The 20,447-nt window shown below is 46.5% G+C and overlaps 8 protein-coding genes across 8 annotated transcripts; 6 read left to right on the forward strand and 2 right to left on the reverse strand.

Annotated features, from left to right (window-relative positions):
• Positions 1 to 885: 885 nt before the first annotated feature.
• GL218_00370 (putative galactose-proton symport protein) lies at positions 886 to 1,820 on the forward strand (the record flags this gene model as incomplete). The annotated part of the gene is made up of 2 exons (XM_033576785.1): positions 886 to 1,212; positions 1,284 to 1,820. 2 exons carry the CDS (start codon positions 886 to 888, stop codon positions 1,818 to 1,820), a joined length of 864 nt encoding a protein of 287 aa, XP_033441500.1.
• A 354-nt stretch (positions 1,821 to 2,174) lies between these two features.
• Positions 2,175 to 4,046, reverse strand: GL218_00371 (uncharacterized protein; the record flags this gene model as incomplete). The annotated part of the gene is made up of 1 exon (XM_033576786.1): positions 2,175 to 4,046. The coding sequence occupies one exon, from the start codon at positions 4,044 to 4,046 to the stop codon at positions 2,175 to 2,177; it is 1,872 nt and encodes a 623-aa protein (XP_033441501.1).
• Positions 4,047 to 8,699: 4,653 nt separating this feature from the next.
• GL218_00372 (40S ribosomal protein S25) lies at positions 8,700 to 9,217 on the forward strand (the record flags this gene model as incomplete). Its single annotated transcript, XM_033576787.1, has 4 exons — positions 8,700 to 8,749; positions 8,810 to 8,817; positions 8,927 to 9,136; positions 9,192 to 9,217. 4 exons carry the CDS (start codon positions 8,700 to 8,702, stop codon positions 9,215 to 9,217), a joined length of 294 nt encoding a protein of 97 aa, XP_033441498.1.
• Positions 9,218 to 11,059: 1,842 nt separating this feature from the next.
• Positions 11,060 to 12,614, forward strand: GL218_00373 (ADP,ATP carrier protein; the record flags this gene model as incomplete). The annotated part of the gene is made up of 5 exons (XM_033576788.1): positions 11,060 to 11,092; positions 11,374 to 11,395; positions 11,513 to 11,589; positions 11,748 to 11,993; positions 12,051 to 12,614. 5 exons carry the CDS (start codon positions 11,060 to 11,062, stop codon positions 12,612 to 12,614), a joined length of 942 nt encoding a protein of 313 aa, XP_033441499.1.
• Positions 12,615 to 13,311: 697 nt separating this feature from the next.
• GL218_00374 (uncharacterized protein) lies at positions 13,312 to 13,826 on the forward strand (the record flags this gene model as incomplete). The annotated part of the gene is made up of 2 exons (XM_033576789.1): positions 13,312 to 13,716; positions 13,779 to 13,826. 2 exons carry the CDS (start codon positions 13,312 to 13,314, stop codon positions 13,824 to 13,826), a joined length of 453 nt encoding a protein of 150 aa, XP_033441496.1.
• A 1,948-nt stretch (positions 13,827 to 15,774) lies between these two features.
• GL218_00375 (putative extracellular serine-rich protein) lies at positions 15,775 to 16,605 on the forward strand (the record flags this gene model as incomplete). Its single annotated transcript, XM_033576790.1, has 2 exons — positions 15,775 to 16,166; positions 16,221 to 16,605. The coding sequence occupies 2 exons, from the start codon at positions 15,775 to 15,777 to the stop codon at positions 16,603 to 16,605; spliced, it is 777 nt and encodes a 258-aa protein (XP_033441497.1).
• A 564-nt stretch (positions 16,606 to 17,169) lies between these two features.
• Positions 17,170 to 18,064, reverse strand: GL218_00376 (Neuferricin; the record flags this gene model as incomplete). Its single annotated transcript, XM_033576791.1, has 2 exons — positions 17,170 to 17,673; positions 17,753 to 18,064. The coding sequence occupies 2 exons, from the start codon at positions 18,062 to 18,064 to the stop codon at positions 17,170 to 17,172; spliced, it is 816 nt and encodes a 271-aa protein (XP_033441494.1).
• Positions 18,065 to 19,053: 989 nt separating this feature from the next.
• On the forward strand, positions 19,054 to 20,154 carry GL218_00377 (uncharacterized protein; the record flags this gene model as incomplete). The annotated part of the gene is made up of 1 exon (XM_033576792.1): positions 19,054 to 20,154. The coding sequence occupies one exon, from the start codon at positions 19,054 to 19,056 to the stop codon at positions 20,152 to 20,154; it is 1,101 nt and encodes a 366-aa protein (XP_033441495.1).
• Positions 20,155 to 20,447: the final 293 nt, after the last annotated feature.

Raw genomic sequence — 20,447 nt, forward strand, 5'->3', positions numbered from 1 at the left:
ATTCGGTTAACCCTTCTTGCCCTTTTCTGCGAGCGCCTGGCCACTTACACTAGTCTCTATCAGATCTAATGGATTAATTCGGACAGAAAGACCTGCAAGACCTGCAAGACCCACAAACCTCAACCCAGCTTACGCTTGGACTATATTTTGGCTCACCTCACCTCGGCGGGGGATGACCCACATATATCATGAATAAGGTTGTGTGTGTCTATATACATGTGTACCTTAGGTACATACTCAACACCGAGATATCGTCCTTATCAATTTATTCGGTAAGTATACCTGTTGAGATCTATTTCCCTGTAGACCTATAGCTATATCAAGTTAGACTTATTCTTGAAGGATTTGTTGCCCACTTCGGGCGATACAGCGTTTGTGATAGGCTTTAAGATATTAACACCCTAATGATGGAACTGACCAATCCCGTAATCCCTCCATCTTTTACTGCATTTAGTCCCGCACTAAGACTCGCTAAACTGTTATGTACGTAACCGAAAGCGTAGGGCTGCGTTATAATCCGAGCAATTAGACAAACTCCGATCGAGTCTAAGTTAGAACAATCTTTACTACATGTATCCATCACTTGCGTGCCTCGGTTTGAGCTTATATACAATCGACCCTTGATGATTTTAGCGCAAAAAGAACCCCTCTAATACAAAGAAGTGACGCCACTACCGACAGGAAAATGGAGATCTCTCAATCCTCGATCAAATCTTCTATATCTCTAACATCTCACAACCTAAAACCCGGCGACTGAGAAATATCCTGAGACGTGCACAAGCACAAACTACTATAGCACCTCGCTCCTAATTCGAAAAGGACTTACTACTCCTTTCGGCTATCAGGGACCTAAAGTGGGAAACCGAGAGATAAAGCATCATCGCAATGGCACCGCTGACTCCACACTGGGACCAGCCCTCGCATCCTGACATCCAAGATGTGATCATCAACGCGCATGAATTCACATCTAAAAGCCTGTCCAAAATCTCCCTGCCTCCTTTCGGCTTATATGCGAAATTGGACTTTCCTCCGTGCACCTCCGCCGGGTCCCCGACCTACGCCACAGTCCAGTGCGGCCGGGACAAGCACCTGGACCTGAACAGCGACCTGCTGTACATCAACCACTCTTGTGAGCCGTCTCTCATATTCGACACGGCTAACTTGAACGTTATCGCGGGGCCGAACGGCCTCAAGACCGGGGAAGAACTGACCGTCCGTCACCTACATACCCACGCCCGGTAAGCCCATATCTAGCGCCCCGCAAGAGCTTACCTCTGTTATAGTTCTTCTACCCGTCCACAGAATGGGACATGGCCCAACCCTTCGACTGCCTATGCGGCAAGCCGACATGTCGCGGGCGTATCAGCGGCGCGAGGGACATGGCCAAGGCACAGCTTGAGGGCGTCTGGCTGAACGGTCACATCCTCCAGCTCCTCAGGGAGCGAGATCTCCCTAATGCGGGTACCGGCAAGGAAACTGATCCTGAAAATGGCACTAGTACTTTAACCGGTCGTGATCCCTCGACGGAAGTAGGACCCCCTGAGGATCTTACTGCTCAAGCGCTGAGAGATGCCTTGAAGCATGCTGAAAAAGTCGTTGAGGCCGCCAGGAGCGCTCTACAATCGTACCTTGGTCCAAGGGCATTATTGACTCACAACGGGGAAGTCCGTGGGGAGAGGGGCAACACGGACGCCAGCGGATTAGCTGGGCTCGGTGGAGCTAATGCTGCCTTAGTCTCCGGCCTAACGAGACGCGGCATCACATCACGGGAATTGAGCGGCGAGATGGGCGGAGATACTATTGCAGTCTCGATCTCGTAAGGGACAAATCATGTCCTTAGTTGTTTAGTTTGGTTGCTTCTCTCTTTTCGAATTCAACATTCTCGTCTTTAAGTCAGCTCTCAACAGCCTGGCCTGTTTTGAAAGATAGGTAGCACTCACCAAATGCCTTAGTTAGAATCAGGGCAAAACGCTCCCTAGAGATATATATTGATTATAATACACCTGCATCAACTAGCAGGACTTCAATACAAACCTACCAAAGTTCTAGTCTAACAAATCCGCAACGCGCAAACTCCATGCTATTGTGGGCACTTGGCCACAGCCAACACACTCAAGCCCAAATATACATCCATTGCCACCCGTACATATCATTAATGCCTTGTATCTACTCGATTAGTCCTCTTCGCTCTCATCATCTCCCCAGCGAAGCCAACTAGATCCCCGTCCTCCAGATTCACTTCCCACACCTCCAGCATATTTACTCTCCTCTTCCTCCCATTTAAGCCTCTCCACCCTGGAACGTGCTAGGAACGCCTTAGCAAATCGCCAAGCCTCTGTGTCCGCCAAATTCCAGGCTTCAATTGCACTCCGTACACGCTCATCTTCTTTAACCTTGCTCTTCATCACTTCTCGCGCCCTACTCAGGAGGCTCGGCTCACGCAAGAGGTCGTCATCAGAGGCGACCGGCCCATCTGCCGGGTCATGCTGGGGTTTCGGGCGGCGCTCCGGGCCTGGAACCGGGGTCTCCGATTTCCCGTCGTCAGTCATGTTACTTGGTAAGTCGAAACCGAACCACCAATCTAGGTCATCTGGGAGCGACTCTTTCTCCGGCGTTAGCCATAGGGAGTGTGACGCTGCGAATTCACCAGCCACAGCATCCTTGAACTTAAGTACGCGCATCGATCCGGGTATGCCCGTGCCTAGAAGCTCCTGGAAGACGAGGTAAAGCCATTCGTCACGTCTTTTGATCTCTCGCCTAATATAGGCAATATCTAAATTATTTCGGAGCGTGTCCAGCGTGCGCAGTGTATACGGGTGTGGTACTGTTCCTATAGTATACAAGTCCGTATTATTCTTATAACGCGCCGGGGTCGAAATCTTCATAGGGTGAGAGGACACACAAGGCGAACATTTTGGAAGATTTGGCGGACACGATGCTGGCATTGGACTATCACTACAGATCGCGAGTCTAGTTGCCAGGTCCAAGGCTTGCTCGATCATGTGCGTAGTGTGAGTTGGCATGGGCTTGAGGATTGCTATACCACTGCTAAAAATATCTTGCCAGGTATTATGCAGGTGAAAGTTAATAAGGTCGTTTAAGCTCTTCATGCCCTTATCACGATCCGCTGCGACTTCTTCCGCGATCTTTTGGTAGGTCTTCTCGATAGTCTTAGTATCGTAAAATGCTAGCGAATCATGAGACGGGTCAACACGGAAAGTTTCGCTGGTAACCGCAGAAACTATGTCCTTAGCAGATTTACTTTTGGGGTCTCGGAGCGCTTGAACAATGGTATCGGCGATTTGGACCTTGGGACCAGCGAATAAAGCATTATCAATATCCTCCCACCTCGTCAGGCCCGGATACTCTCCCCTTCGTAGAAATGAGAGTAAAGGGTCCTCGTAGGCCGCCATGGGGAGTAACAGATAATGTGCCAGAAGTCCGCCCCCCATATTCTCCCATGCGAGCCAGCGCATCATGTCTTTCTTAAAACTGGGCTCCACATCTAATCTCTGAAGCTCGTCATAAAGCGGATTATTCATAGCCTCTGCCGCGCTCAGGATGATTGGCTTAAATCCCTTAGCCCACCAGGCGCGCCTCCATGTCAACAATAGCGCACTATCAGCCTCCTTTGTAGATGCATCCCGCTGGACAGTAGTATCGTAGTAGCAATAAATAGGAGCCCTTTCCTTTAGAGGTGGGAGGAGAGATCGATTCTCATCCAATGTGATAGACGATGAAAAGGGATTCCTCCAGTTCCAATTCGAATACCATGAGCTTTCCCCATATGTTGAGTTCTTCTGTTCCGCAGGCTTGTGAAAAGCCGGCCGGAAGGGGTTCAATATACTTGACGAGAGCTTATCCTTGTATTTCGGTATAGAGAATTTATGATCGGCAATCGACTTTGAAAGACTTGGCCCAGTCGGTATTGAATTGGGCAGTGTAAAAAGGAGGGTGAACAGGGCGAATAAACCGAGGAGGACGAGGAGGAATGAGATTCGTCGTGGACCTATTCGCAGCCCTAAGGCCGGACCGTGGCCCCTCATATTGCAGTTGAGGATACAATACAAAGGTTTACCGGCCAAAAAAAAGTAACAAGCTAGTCAAGAGAAGGTTAAATCGTTATATAATTGAGCGCGAGCTGCGCGATGATACTTGAACACGGATTGGTGAGACTACGCGTGCCAGCATAGACTCTAATAGGTATCGCGAATAAAGGAATGAAAGAAATTGGAAAAATTGCACACTTGAACTATTAAACTAAAGTTATTTCATGACTTCTTAAGGTCCTTGAGCAAAAAAAATCGCGATCCTATCTCTCGTCCGGACATCCCCTATAATGACGAAGAAGGGAATGTTGAAATGTTTCGAGGAAACTTTCAAAGTAAAAGGGTCGAGTTACGCAACTTGCATAGATCGCTCTATCCCTATTAAGAGTTTCCACATTGGTGGGGGAATATATTATGTACCTTGAAGGCAGGAGCCATCAATCATATTGGTATGTGGCTGGTGGTTGTGGCGGAGCATCTAGGTCACAACACCAAGCAAGCAGTTCCGTGAACCACATCCCATAAACCCCTTCATTACCTAAACTGCCAGGTTAATATTTCTATAAATATTCTTCATAATTCTAGAGCATGATGCCATTATCATGATGATGTTTAGTTCCCTTAACTAAAGCGATGAATTCCCTCATTTCGGTTTACCAAATTAAATCACAACACCCCCTTTTCCACTTGCTCAATATAGGAGACATGATGCTAAGAAAATCATTATTAAATACTTACCTATCTACCTACCTATAGTAAAGTTACACCCCAGTTTTGTAGAATAGTCAGGGGTCGTAGTTACCTATCCCTTAAAAATGGCAACTAGATATATTCACCAGTCTCAAATCTACTATTTCAGTTATATCTCTTACAAAACATAGAATCAAGGAGCCTCCTAGAGTTTCAACATAGTATATATATATATATATATAGGTGTTTAGGACTTAAGAGGTCAGTGATTTACAATTTTCATCTAAGTTTTAATACCAATCCGGCAAATTCTTCGTATTCATAAGGGCATAAGATCCTCGTCAAGTGGGAATACCTTACTTCATATAAGTATCCTAGGAAGGCTATTTGCATAATATCCCATTTAAAACGCTACAGTCTCGATTGAAGGAAAGCGCATTCCTAGTCGCAGTAGAACTTGTGACATCCCCAAAACTTATTCACAGCCATGTGAGATTCAACCAGAATGAACAACTTTCATGCTCTTTACACTAAGATATTTCCTATCAGATCGCAGAGGCCGCCTCTTAGCTCTATTAAGGCGAGTTCGTACCTGCGAATTTTCTATATAAACCCTCTCATGAGCCTTCTTGCAAACCACGCTGACCGAACTTACCTTACACGATTCACCAACTTCCACTCTCAACTACCACCTATACCCCACGCTAGCACCACTAGCTAGTGTAAAGCCCTATATACAGTAAGAACCGTCGGCCATAAGACCTTCCTATTATCTCTACATAATAGGTACTATAGGCTAGGCTGGAGTAGCAGTTTTAACCCAGTTCGTTCATGTCCCCACGCATAGAATCTTCAAGTATCACCATACAACCAATTCACTACTAATCTTCGACCTTTACGCGTGTACAAACAGATCCACACCTTCTTAATTAATCATAAGCCGCTAAATCCAGTTTGTTACTTACACTTCTCAAGGAGCAATAAGTCAGCAGTATTAGGATTCCAACCTACGCTTTCCTTCCATGACTAATACAAGTTGGACTCACCAAAGATTCAGCACGACGCACGACTTACTATTCTATACCTCAAATCATCTTTCATCTAATATAGGTCAATATGGCGGGCCTTCTAAACGATGCAGCTTTGTCCGCAATAGAAGGCATTATCAGGGAGCAACTAGAATCAAAACTCTTAAATCTTGACCCCGACCAAGTAATTGAAACCTTACTACGAAGGCAAGACGGTGAGAGTCTTCGCCATAAAATCCTCAGTCAGCTAGACAAAGACAGCCTACTAGATATGATCGAAGCGAGAGAGGACTCCAACACTATCTATGTGGATATAATAAATAGGATCTTATCCAAGGTACCGACGCCGAGCCATATTAAGCAAGAACATTCCAGAAACGACACTTCAATTAGTGAAGCGAAACCCCCGGAAGCCAACACCGAAGCTATTCAAGCATCTCCATCTAACGAATTAGATGAGCCCCCGGCAATACAAATACCCGATAAGAAGGGGCATCCCTTCGTGAGCTCTTTAGAGTATTCTAATATCAGCATATCGGCCGAATCTACGGACCACGCATTCGCGACTGAGGAGAACAGTGATGACAGTGTCTGTGACTATATTACATGTGGCTTGGCATTCGAGCCTCAAATACCTCACCTAGACGCGTGGACCCCAATATTCATGAGCGAGGATGAATTCTACCGCATTGGACTAAGTGTCGAAGAAATTCGGTCGACAGTAGATATGGGAGGGATATCTGATCGCCTCTTCATATTTATCAAACTATTAAACCCACCCTATCTATGTTATCGCGCTGAGCAGTATCTATGCTGGGCAAGATCGAATCGCACATCTGTCCTCCCTAAACTAGACACTCTGCCAGACATAGTGAAGGCGTGGAATAAAGGAACCAACCCACGAATAAGCCATATAGCCAAGGCCTTTATAGCTGTCAAGTGCTACAAGAAGTCTATAGAAGTGAAAAGTTCCAACTCTCAAGAGCGCCAGTCTTCGACTGACTCCTCGACTGACTCCTCGGCCGATTTAGAATCCAGTGAAGATACTACCCAATATACAATACAACAGCTCCTCCAGGCGGAACCTAAGAAAGTACATATCGATGAACAAAAATGGCCAAATATAATCAAGTATGGAAAGAGACTTTCATCTCTTTTAGAAGATTTTAGAGGGCAACCATTTCTCTCCCTGTTTCCTTTAGCAGAGCTCGATTGGCATATGAGCTATATGTCACTAGTCGATAGTCGCGCCATCCAGCACATTTGGGGGCCCCTGAGGAGTCTCATGAAACAAACTGGGCTAGGCCAGTTCTTCCGTTCATTATCACATGCAGTTGGTGACATACTGCATCGCAAATTGCTAGGAGAAGATATTTCATCCCTTGACTTCAGGGACCGGTTGTCCTCAGTTTTTGACGAGTATTCTTTGAAAGGAATACTTTCATGCTCTCCGCGGCCGAATGTATTGCCCTCGTCTATCGCACCAAGGTTAACACCGCTCGTGTATTGCGGACGGGTGACAGGTCTCACCCAATTGAACTCAGAATTCTCACTCTCGCCAAGATCTTTACTTGGACTTGTCGACGGAGTGTTAAGTGAGGACATAATTAGGCATTTAATACAGCAGAGATTGCCAAACGACTGGACTATCCTGGGGCAAAGCGAGATGTCGAAGGTTGCAAGCGAGGACTTGTTACTGCACAGCTTCCGAGGAATTATCATTCCCTTACGCATAGACAGTGGGTGGGCTCTTATCTGTTATATAAACCCAAAGCGTACTAAGGTTGGCCATCACATTGCCATTATCAATCCCACAACCAGCGATTATAGATTCCAAGTAGCTATGGGCTTACTTTCAAAATGGATCCCGAAGCAAGAAGGTTGGGTTCCTAAGGACATCACGATACAACACGTCAAGAACGTTAAATGCCAAGCAGCGTGCGAGAGAGATAGCGGAGTACACATTGTGCTCAATGCAGTAGCCATGGCGAATTCGGGAGTTCCAGAGACCCGACCACTGGATAGGAATGTGTGTAGGGCACTCTGTATGAGATATTTTATTACCACGCTGAACGAACTGCAGCAAACGGTTTCCAAAGCAGCCAGAAAGCGTGCTATGGAGGTTAAAGTTTAGATTATGGTCGATGACAGAAGATATCCTTTAGATCTACGTTGAGTTGATCGCGACAGCACGTTTTGTATCTAATATAATCTCGAATGCTTTCTCTCACCGACGAGCCAACAATAGTACAAAGGTATTCATACACGGCGTATAACGTTCCAATATCGAGTAAAATGGTAGCGCGAATATATTTAAAGGGAGTAAGTTAACTCACAAGGCTCTAGCCCTCTAATATATATATATATATATATATATATACATTTCTCTTATCCCCCTTTATTCCAGTATGAATTTTCATTAGTGCTTCCTAGAAATATGGTACGTACTATTGGAATATGATAAAGGAGACCATGTATGTAACGTTATACCCAAGGCCTTGAAGGGGTATAGAGGAAAACGCTTTTACTATGAAGACGAGACACGGTAGACTTATTGATAATAGTTACGCGAACCACCTTTGAATGCTTCTTAAGTTAAGCCTATGGCATGCTAATTGATAATTGAAACAGAAATAACGTACATCAATATATACACCTAGAGGTAGAGTATGGCTTCTAAGTGATGGGATGCATCGAAAGAACTTAAGGGGAGCATGGGTCAAATAAAAGTACATAGGTACATATGTACATAGGTACTTTGTGTAAGTACCTAAGATAAAGGTTACTAAGGTACTTGTCTTTTTAGCTATGGTCACGTGGGATTTTGACTGCCCACAACACTGAAGCGAACTTTACAAAATTTAATTGTTTCGGCCCCTCCACCTTCGCACATCAACTACAACTGCAACGCCAACATCACAAATTAGACAAAATGGCTCCCGCAGCGACCGGTGCAAAGAAGCAGAAGAAGAAGTGGTCAAAGTATGTATTGCATATGATGAATTGATTTTAGAGGACATCTAGCTAACTTTCATACTACAGGGGCAAAGGCAAGTACTACTACGCGATTTCGCGATGAGCGTCGTTTGAGAGGCGATTACACTATCTCTCGCGCGACGAGTCTCGGGGGTATTTTGGACTGACCTGTTTTTAATATAGTCAAGGACAAGGCCCAACACGCCGTCCTGCTCGACAAGACCACTTCCGAGAAGCTCTACAAGGATGTTCAATCATACCGTCTCGTCACAGTCGCCACCCTCGTCGATAGGCTAAAGATCAACGGTTCGCTGGCACGAAAATGCCTGAAGGATCTTGAGGAGAAGGGCCAGATCAAGCCCATTGTCACCCACAGCAAGATGAAGATCTACAGTATGTTTTAAGGTAGCCTCGAAGAAGGAAAGCTATATGCTAATCTCATTTGCAGCCCGAGCTGTCGGTGCCACTGACTAAACCATCACTCTCACGATACCATGATGAAGATGATATTCGGCCGACAGTCGACAGTAGAGTTTGACGGGCCAGATGGATCGCGGACACGGCTTTGATGGATTCAGGCATTTGGTCCTCGGCGTAGCATTGGGACGGTTATGGTTCGGAATTTCGCTTGCAGTTGCATTCAGATAGGGACCAAATGAAAAACCCCGATGAATCTGCGTATATTTTTCGTCTGATTTACGTGCTATCGATCGCTGTGCTATAAAAATTCTTGCTGTCTACACGTACGGTAGTAATTTCAGGCCTACGGTGTCTTCTAATCCTTAAGTTCTAGTAAAGAAAGTGTGGTTCTTCATAAACATGGACCAGTCGAATTATAGGCAAACTGATGGCTGACAATTCGCTGACTATTAAATGATAAGCCGAAAACTACCCTGCCTTAGGTACTTATTGGAGTCGTAGAGGACATATTTGGTGGCACAAACAGATATATTAACAGGCGTCGTTCCAACTAGGAGGTAATTATACACTAAAACTTCCATATGTACCTATTGGAGGCACCCGGACACCTGATATGTACCTGGGTTACACATTACACAGCTGGGGAAGAGGGTGGGGGAGAGAGTTGTTAGCTAAGCCAGTATAGGTTGATCTATCACAAAACCTATTAAGCCTAGCCCTAATAATATACCTAATCGAAAATATTAAGTGAGCGTCATATACAAATCGAGCTAGAAGCATTCCGCCTCATAAGTCGGTCTATACGTAATCAAGTTTCTATAATGATGGCACGTAAATAAATTCCCGATCTTCGCCCAATAGAAATTATATCTGATTAATCTCTACTGCACATCTAGGTCATCCGAAATGCGGCGTGGGTACTACTTGGGCATGTGTTAGGTACCGTGTGTACAAAGTTGCAGCCGACCATCCAGGCCAGCCAAGGGACCACCGCTTCTTGAGCCGGAAACTTGACTCGGGGAACGGGAAGAAGATCAAAGAGACCCCTGAACGCTGAACGTATGTGGATGAGCACCCTGACTCTCTTTTACCGACACTCGGAATTTAGCTAGTCAAAACTCTCAAAATCTAGATGTGATCTGCACAGTGCACACTAGTTAACTAATACATAAAGCGAAGTTTTTTTTTGTGTGTGTTCTTTTATCATCTAGATCTTCATCGTAGACTATCTTTGTTATATCACGAATTAACGTAACGAGATGAAATGAAGGATAGATATATATCAATGTACTAGGATGAAGCATTGAAGAGTAAGCCGAAACTACCTAGGTAGGTTAAATAGCTCGCATCTGATCTCTAAGTGAGACTCCACGTCCAGGTGATGGAGATCCTTTGGCCTGAATTGGCTGTCCCGAAATTGTCCGGCAGAAAGTTAGCGGTAGGTCTGTTCTCGCTAGACAACCATTTTATGGCAGGCGCCTAGCTGCCAGGCTGCCCAAGCAAGTGCAGGTCATGTACTTTCACTATTTTTACTGCTGCAGCGGACATTTAGTGGTTACTTCAGTAAGTTTTTAGCATACTAGATCCATAATTGCACGTGACATGTACTGGTCTCGGGGCAACCGCCAGTTTAGAAAGCGAGGGAAGGGTCTCAGTGCAGTTTTAGCGGCGGGTCCGGGAAGAGTCGCTAGAAAAAGCTGGTCCATTTGGCAGTTACCCGCAGCAATTTTTTTTTCCCTCCCCCCAAAATATTTTCTGCAGACCCAGTCGCAGTAGAAATATTTCGCTCGACGCTCTCCGTCTTTCAACTCCTCTCCATCTTCTCCTCGTTCACTTCTAATCTCCACTCACTTCTTCTCCTTTCAAAGATCAGGAAGTCTTTGAATAGCCGACAAGATGTCTGAGCAACAGAAGGTTTTGGGCATGCCGGTAAGTTATAATTCCATAACCATCAAATCCCTCGCTCGGACAATGAGCATTGGCCTCCTCTCCACCATCGTCTAGCCATCGATACCTCTCGCGCATGCTATCAACGGCTTCAATTGCTTTCTACGAAACAATCGAAGCGGTTTTCGAGTAATTTCGAAATGGTATACTGCTTATCGGGATGATATCTGGCACAAATGGTTGGAAAAGAGAGTCTTTGCATTTTCTGCATCATTTCCCTCACTATCCACCTCAACAATGAACTTAACTAACGGATATCGCAGCCCTTCTTGGCAGACTTCTTGAGTACGTCACACTGTTATTGCAATTAAATCCAACCGGCATCCCGGCCGATATATCGATATTCGATGCCGCGTGATATTGGTTGTCATGCGTGATAATTGTTGCTAACTGCTTAATCAGTGGGTGGTGTCTCTGCCGCCGTCTCGAAGACTGCCGCCGCTCCCATCGAGCGTGTCAAGCTTCTTATCCAGAACCAGGTATGTTGATACGTAGATCACATTCAGCCGCAAAAATTTTCCCCATTGGAGTTATGTAACTCTGGCTCCACAATACGTATATGTGTCTTCACATGTCTATTTGGCAGCATAGGGCTGGATTCCCTTCGCAGCAATGACGGTGCTAACAAAGTGAACAGGATGAGATGTTGAAGACTGGCCGCCTGGACCGCAAGTACAACGGTATCGCCGACTGCTTTCGACGAACCACCGCCGATGAGGGTGTCATGTCCCTATGGCGTGGTAACACTGCCAACGTTATCCGATACTTCCCCACTCAGGCCTTGAACTTCGCTTTCCGTGACAAGTTCAAGAAGATGTTCGGCTTCAAGAAGGAGCGTGACGGATACGCCTGGTGGATGGCTGGTAACTTGGCCTCCGGTGGTGTAAGTTTTATTGAACACTCTAAATTTGATTTACGGATGCTGATATTTATATCTTAGGCTGCTGGTGCCACTTCGCTCCTTTTCGTCTACTCTCTAGATTACGCCCGTACCCGTCTGGCCAACGATGCCAAGAACGCTAAGAAGGGCGGTGAGCGTCAATTCAACGGTCTCGTTGACGTCTACCGAAAGACCCTCGCCTCTGATGGTCTTCCCGGTCTGTACCGTGGCTTCATGCCTTCGGTCGCTGGTATCGTCGTCTACCGTGGTCTTTACTTCGGTCTGTACGACTCGATCAAGCCCGTCGTCCTGACTGGCTCTCTCCAGAACAACTTCCTCGCCTCTTTCATCCTCGGTTGGTGTGTCACCACCGCTGCCGGTATCGCCTCTTACCCTCTTGACACTATCCGACGTCGTATGATGATGACCTCCGGTGAGGCCGTCAAGTACAACGGTACCCTGGATGCTGCCCGCCAGATCGTTGCCAAGGAAGGTGTCAAGTCTCTGTTCAAGGGTGCTGGTGCCAACATTCTCCGTGGTGTTGCCGGTGCTGGTGTGCTGTCGATCTACGATCAGCTCCAGGTTCTCCTCTTCGGAAAGGCCTTCAAGGGTGGTTCCGGTTAAATTCCCTCATACCTCATAGACGGGAGAGGCGTGGTGGTGTAATACGGTGGATAGGCGACAAAGGGCCGTTGATAAAAAGGAGCGTGACGGACGCTCCGGTGGAAAGTTGTTACAGGGCATCACTCATTGCCGTGGCGTTCTGGAACAGCTTGATTTTGCGGATTTTACTGGCAGACAGGGCACACATGTCTCGCATCGTCTTGTCAGCTAGTTGCCCGCTGTAATTTAGATCCTAGGCAATTCCTTTGACTGTATTCTTTCTGCTTTGCGTCCTACATCCCCCTTTCCTCGGCAGTTGCGTGGGCCTGGCTCTTTCGGTTGCATACAACTCATAGACTTCTGAATGCAGGTGATCCTTTTAACTAATACCCAATTCATGACTTGTATGCGTGAATGTAAAATTTTGCTTTGTAGACAAATCCGTACCATCGTGATGATAATTTTTACTGTAATCAATTTCTATCCGCCACAGTAAGTGATTTGGGTAGTTGAGATGGACATTGCAATTGAAGACGGAGGGGGCAGGTGGCAAGCAGCTGTATGAAATCGCGGTGTACGGAGTTTTGCAAAACCTAATTAATAAATGTTTATAGAGCGTTGCTCACTTTTATACACCATTATGCATCTCTTTAGACCTACCGTTGTTTGACTTTAGGTACCTAACCTACCTAAACACTTGCAAGAGCCGGATTGGACAATGCCCCCAAATCAATCTACAAGTAACGCTCGCGGTCGAGGCTCTTCTGGACCGGCCAAGAGTCGGGCTTCCGCCTCTTCTACTTCTGGTCCTTCCCGAGCGCGCAAGCAAGCCCAAGCCACTGCTTCAGATGGGAGCGACGCGGATCCGTTTGCGGAGGACGAGCGGTCGCAGCAGCGACGAAGAACACAGGATACGATGGACCTTGACGAAGACGAAGCGGAAGAAGAGGAAAGGAAGACGATACCACCAGAGCTACTAACACATGTGCTGCATCAATTCTTTGAGAAGGACGGCACGAGGGTCTCGAAGGATGCGAATGCGGCGATTGCGAAGTACATGGATATTTTCGTGCGGGAGGCAATTGCGCGGACTGTCGTGGAGAAAGAGAAGGGGTTTCTTGAGGTAAGTTCGTTCGTCTGGTGTGTATTGGTGTTCCGGGTGATGTGATGCTAATGGTAGATTAGGTCGAGGATCTGGAAAAGATCGCGCCGCAGTTACTGCTCGATCTTTAAGGGCTGCAAGTAGGACATTTTATCCTGCTACAGATACGCTTTTAGCACTATCTGCATCGTATTGATTTAGTGCAGATGATCTGTGGCGGGATCATGATCAATGACGATGAAGATAGTATGGACTAGCAAGTATGTTTGGATGAACCAATCCTCCGGATCGATCTACAAAGCCGCCGTCACAGAGATCTTGGCGTTTCTTCTGCCTGCTAAATTTCTCGTGCTGATAGTAGTTGAATAAGGACTCCGTTCTAGAAGCCTAATAGATTAGAAACACGCCGTACTGTCGAGACCAAGTAGGCGGCATCATCCTCCACGGCTTAAGTCTTCATTCTATTTTATCCCTTCGAGGATAGTGCCGTCTGTCCATTTTACAACCCTTTTGCTAAAGGGTATGATATCAAGGACAGCTTTGCTATGGACATTTGCAAATAGCTTGACTCAGGATCAGGCGAGAAGATGTTAGCTGAATATAGATATCTTTTCGCCGAGCTTCAACATCTGCAGGCATTTAAAACATCAAACCCGTGAAATGGAGAATCTCAAAATGGGAGCCACAGTTTGTTTCGAATGCCTTACGCGGAATTCAGAAACGCTTCGCTGCAGTAAGATCCATTTCGCCAATATTCCATCAGTTATGGAATTCTCGATCCCAATATTTTTGTCTTTAGCGTTTCGGCCCCTGAGGACCTCTGAAGATTACTATTGTACATAACATTAGGTATGTAAAGTGCTTTAAGGGATTTCCTTAACGCTCGGACATAAAGTACCTCTAAAAACGGTTAACTACCTCGTCGTTGCTTAAGTATATCTTCAATTATACCCAATTATACCTTCAATTATACATAGTTGGGTAATAAGTAATTAAATTTCATCTGAGCTTCCGAGCACAATGGCTTCGCTTGTGTATCCCATTTCGTCTAAATGATGTCGGCGGTAACGGCTCAAAAGGGGATAAGATGAAACCAGTTGAGTTTGGCTGGTGTTACACTGGGGCCATGCTGAGGCAACATCCGTGCTCCGAAAGCCCCTGGCCCGGGACCCTTCGTCGCTTACAACCCAACTTTTTAGCTGCTTACAACTCCTTAAGCCTCCAACCTTAATTCTTCTGAACTTGCCGAGTACGTACCCCTGGTCAACCTCAAGGGCAGCTTCCACTCCCCGGATTCAAAACATTTCAAGCTTTAGGTACACTTGTAACTTACACCTTGTAACTTCATTACTAGTCGCTACACAGTAATACATTTCTTACAATTTACAGTCGTCGTTATTGGGTGTAACGATTCTCAAGCGAGACGATTTCCATCTTAATAATAATCACTTAGTATCGTATCAGTGAACTGCAGTGAGCTGGCGCGTATTGCTAGAAAACCTCATCTTGTCTCCAAGATAAGGACTATGCCGTTACGGAATCCAGTCCCAGCCGGGAGGCTTTGCCAATGCCAAGCAGATCTCGATATGACCAGTGACAGCTGGGTCTAGAAGACGTACATATTTCGGCTGTCGAACGTCCGTCTAGACCCTACCGAATACCCTGGTCGAAGTGGTAGCAATTCCGCATTTCCAAGACTAGCCATCTAGTAGATGGTCAAAACGTGTTTCATAGATTTCTTTACTCCACGACCCTTGATTATACGCTAGATGTCAGGGCATGGGTGAGGCCCCCTAGCATGGCGATCTCTCATCTTGCTTGTCTATGCTCGAGAGCCCTTTAAAACTCATGGCACTCCCGTAAACGTCGGGGTTTTGACCTTTCTCTCTAATTCATTTCAGCTACTCTACGTTTCTCTTTGGGATCTTCATTTTCCGTCTTCTTTCTCTTCTTCTTCCGTATTAACGTAATATTCTAAGGCTAGTCCTTCTCAGCGCGAGTCGCTTATTACATACGCTCTCTTAAAACGACATTCTTTATATTTAGACGAAGTCAAAAACATTCATCAAAACAGCCAAGATGCATTTCTCTACCTCTACCGCCGCTCTTCTTACCCTCTTGGGTTCCGCTGCTGCGCAGAATGTCCACGTCGTTTCAGTGGGCTCTCCCAACGGCACTCTTATTTTCAGCCCGGACAACATTAAGGCGGATGTTGGTGATATGATTCAGTTCCAGTTCCGAGGTGGCAATCACAGTGTAGCGCAGTCCAACTTCGATAACCCCTGCACACCTATTTCCGACCACACCAACCAGACCGGCATTTTCTCTGGCTACCAACCTGTGGCTGCCAGCAAAGCCATGGGCATGATCCCCACATACACTGTCAAGGTCTCAGCCAAGACGCCCCTGTGGTTTTACTGCTCTCAGGGCAAGCACTGCCAAAACGGAATGGTTATGGTAGTCAACGAGAAGTGAGTATAATATTCCAAGAAATGAATGGGATTAATATATGCTAACCTAAATAGCACTTCGGCAAATGCCACACGAAGTCTGTCAAACTTCAAGGATATTGCTAAGGGAGCTGCCGCCAATATTGCCCCCTCAACAACTACTGGTGGTTCCGCTGGCAATGGTACCTCTTCTGGCGGTTCGGAATCTGGTTCAGGCTCAGGCTCAGGATCCGATTCAGGATCTGGCTCCGGTTCCGGTACCGACTCTGGATCCGGTACTGGCTCTGGTTCAGACTCTGGCTCTGGATCTGGTACAGATTCCACAGCTACAGAATCCTCAGCTCCTGTAGCATCGGCTACCTCCAGCACCTCTGCAATCCCGACCGCTGCCGCAAACATCGTTGGTGCTTCCAGCTCAATGGGTCTCCTTGGTCTGGTTGCTGCCCTATTTATGCTATGATCTGTCCTATAATAGGATATAAATAAGATTTGCTCGTCCATAGTCTTATAGCTATGGTTTAATGACGGGAGGCAACGAGTCGTGCGGAGTCTGCGCAGACTCTAGGCCATAATATCGCGAGGGGGCAAACAGGCGTTGAACCCATTGGATGGGCAATCACGCCGTTGCGGATAGACAACCCTTTATATGTATATCTTGGATTCTTCGCCCTAGGGGCAGGCGGTTTGGTTCGCATTATTGTGCAGTTAGATGAAATGTCCTGATTTTTGAATAATTATACCCTTAATCCCAAAGAGAAAACAAACTGTCTTTATGATCTTCAAAAGTGAACACCTGAAATTTCGTTTAATAAGTGCCCGGAAGTATCCATTAGCGCTTGTAATTGTAAAATGTTACTTGTTGGTCTCACCTTGGCCTTCATTATGCTCTTAAGTTAGCATTCAATGAGCTTAAGGTCCAAAATGTGATCGATCCGTCCAAACCAAGTTTATTTAATTCCTTTCCCTAGGGTTTTACACAAGTCGCTTTCCCGCTATTAAAATACACGCTTGAAGTAAAATATTATTATTCTTCAGAGCCAGGGATCTTTCTCGGCTTCCTACCCTTCGCCGCCGCATCGCACAACTTCTTCCTCGGCTCCTTGTCTAACCAGTTCTTATCCTTCTTAACGTATCCGACCTTAGGGTATTTAGGGCTATTCTCAAAGAAACGGACCCAATGTAACAAGCCCTCGTGGACTTTCTGTCTTGCCTCCTCTAGCTCCTTCTTCTTGAGCGCGGCGAGTTCTGTCGGCGTAAAGTGTGAGTCTACCGTCGGGTCGTCTAGTGGTAGGAACATGTCTTCGACTCCCCGCATGTCAGGCGTCCGGTCCTCGGCGAAACACCCCGTTACGTAGGACCGCGCTGAGTCGGAGCCTGCGAAGAATCGGTACGAGCCGTCCGGGCCGTAAGTTCGCCGGTTGCTTGATACATCGAAGATGCTGCCGTTGATGGCGAGGTAGATGGGCTTGGACTCGTCGGTGCCGTCGTATTGAGCGAGCTCGGCGGGGGTTAGGTATATGGGACCGCGCTGTTGGACGAACAAGGTGTTAGAATGATAAAGACAGGCAGGTAACCAACGTAGGCTGAATTAGAAAACTTGGACGTACCAATTGGCTCTTCCACCAGTCTAGCTGTATGTACTTGGGTGGCGCCCGCATGCTCCAGAAGAAAGTCTCTCCGCCCGAAACGAGGTAGCTAAGGCCACAAGATGCGAAGAATAGGAACGAGAGCACACGTAGGACGTCTAGCCACGGACTATACTCTTCATCGTCGTTGACGAGCTCCTTAGTTTTACGCTTGGGCTTGGGTTGCTTGGGCGCGGGCGTGTCCGACTCCGAGGTATCTAGCTCCTCGACTATAGCAGTTCGAACGTCATCCCTCGCGGGGCCTTTACCCTTGCGCTGACGGATCTCTGCCATGGTGGGATGTTTTCAGTAGTAACAGTTCTTCACGTCTATATTTTGCAAGTGCTGAAAGAAGTTCAGGAGAAGTAGTAATAACTAACTAGTAGTTATTACAAACACTGTTTTACATTAGAAAAGGGATAAATACATAGGAGCAGGTAACGCAATGTGGCCTCGTGGGAAGTGGCTCGTATAACTCGTATACATAATTGTTCTAACTTGAGTCTCCCGCCGGAAGCTCGAGGCTCCGCAAATTAGGAATTGGGAATTAGACAGTTATGGTTGGCCGGAGCTTACGCGGTTCAACTTTATTACGTACCTCCTATGGAAGTACCTTGGTAGCCAGCCACAGTGTGGCTAGGTACTAACTTCCATGGATGGTTGGAAATAAAAGTTAAAAGTCAAACGGGAATTAAACGATTGATATGACATCAACCTCTCTAACACAGCATAACGTCATAACCGAGGCTACGTTAGCTATATTTTACCCTCATAGTGCTCTAGATATGCCGTTAGAAGTTCGGTGGTTATTCCAATCATACTTCATTTAAACTCCGGTAGCCCCATCCAGGTCAATCGGTCCCGTGTCGGTATATCGGCCTACTTGTGATTCGTCCAATTATCTCATCGGGCATTTTCCCCCTTGAGCTACGATCTGGATTTGTAAAGAATGTTAGTGCACGATGAAGACGCGCGCATAGCAACTTCTTCACCATCATCGCGTATCTCAGTAAGCATCGCAGATCCTGTGTCGGGTTTCATTCGCCCTTCGGCAACGATGTGGTGGGAAAGTTGAGATGACTTAATCAGCGCGTCAGTATGGGAACTCTGAGGGTGTTAAGGATTATGTATAAATATACGAGGATGAACTTAGGAGCTATAGCTTTATGTCCTCGAACTATATCACCAGGCAAGACATAGTTATCTAATTACCAGCTATCTGATTACACCAATATCACACTCTAAAATCTTGAACATACCAATACCCCTTTTCTTCTTACTCAATGGCTTCCTCAACTATGCACGCGGTTGGCGTAACAGAGTATGGCTCCGTTGAGAAACTACACTCAAGAGAAGTCCCCAAGCCATCGAAGCCAACAGGCCGTCAAATGATCGTTCAAGTGAAAGCCATCTCCGTCAACCCTATCGACAAGAAAGTCCGCGCTGGCACTTACGACGATGCCCCTGACTATTACGAACGAGTCAAGCCACTAACACAAGACTCGCCCCACTTCCATATCACTGGCTACGATGGTGCCGGCATCGTCCTTGAGACGGGTCCGGATGTAAAGTACTTCAAGCCCGGCGAGGAGGTCTACTACCTTGGAAACCCTGTCTTTCAAGGCTCCTATGCCGAGCAGTTGATCGTGGATGAACGACACGCCGGCCACAAGCCAAAGTCTCTCGATTTTGTCCAGGCCGCAGCAATGCCGTTAACTTTCGCTACTGCATACGAGTCGCTCGTTGACCGATTAGAGATCAAGGTAGGCGAGAAAGCCGGAATCCTCATCATCAACGGCGGCGGCGGTATGGGATCGATCACATCCCAAGTCGCTCGGCACATCTTAAAATTGCCTATCGTTATCACCACGGCCTCGCGACCCGAGACCATTGAGTTCTCCAAGAAAATGGGCGCCACACACGTGGTCAACCACCGTGGAGACATCGTGCAGCAGATCAAGGACCTAAACCTCCCCGCCGACATCCCCTTAAAATACGCGTACATCACGGGCCGTACGGAGCAGTACTTGTTCCCGATCGCGGACATCCTAGCGCCTTTTGGCAAGGTGGGCAGTATCGTGCAGGCCAACTTCGACATGTACGGATCGCAGATGATGAGCAAGTCGCTGACCTTTGTCTGGTGCTGGGTTGGGACTGGACCGTACCATTATTACTACAATGACAAGCAGGAAAAGCACCATGACTGGTATGAGAAGCTGGCGACGCTCCTAGATCAGGGTGTGATTAAGTGTCATTTGAATGAGCGCTTGAGAGCCACAGCTGAAGGCATCAGGCAGGCTCACAGGAGGCTTGAGGCTGGAAATGCTGTGGGTAAGATTGGACTGGGTATTGATGAGCCTGGTGAGGGAAAGGCGTTTCAGTAGATGCTCTATAAATGAGGATGAGTTTATATGTGGATGGAGTTGACATTTTGATGATTAGGTAGTTAATGTTCGTAAGCGTTTGAATGGTTGAAGATAGATTAATGTTATGACCTATGTTTTCGTATAACATTTACTTGTCTCTACTCGTACACTCAAATATGTTCTATATGTTCCAGATTAATAAGATGCAACTAGAGTTTGATGAAGAACAGTCTAAAAATTCAACTAAGATAATGCCTCCTTTTTCGGGATAGCAGTACCTAGGTACATGTACTACTACCTGCCATGCATGC

The sequence above is a fragment of the Daldinia childiae genome, assembly GCF_008694065.1.
Source record: "Daldinia childiae strain JS-1345 chromosome Unknown Scaffold1, whole genome shotgun sequence".
Lineage (NCBI taxonomy): Eukaryota > Fungi > Ascomycota > Sordariomycetes > Xylariales > Hypoxylaceae > Daldinia > Daldinia childiae.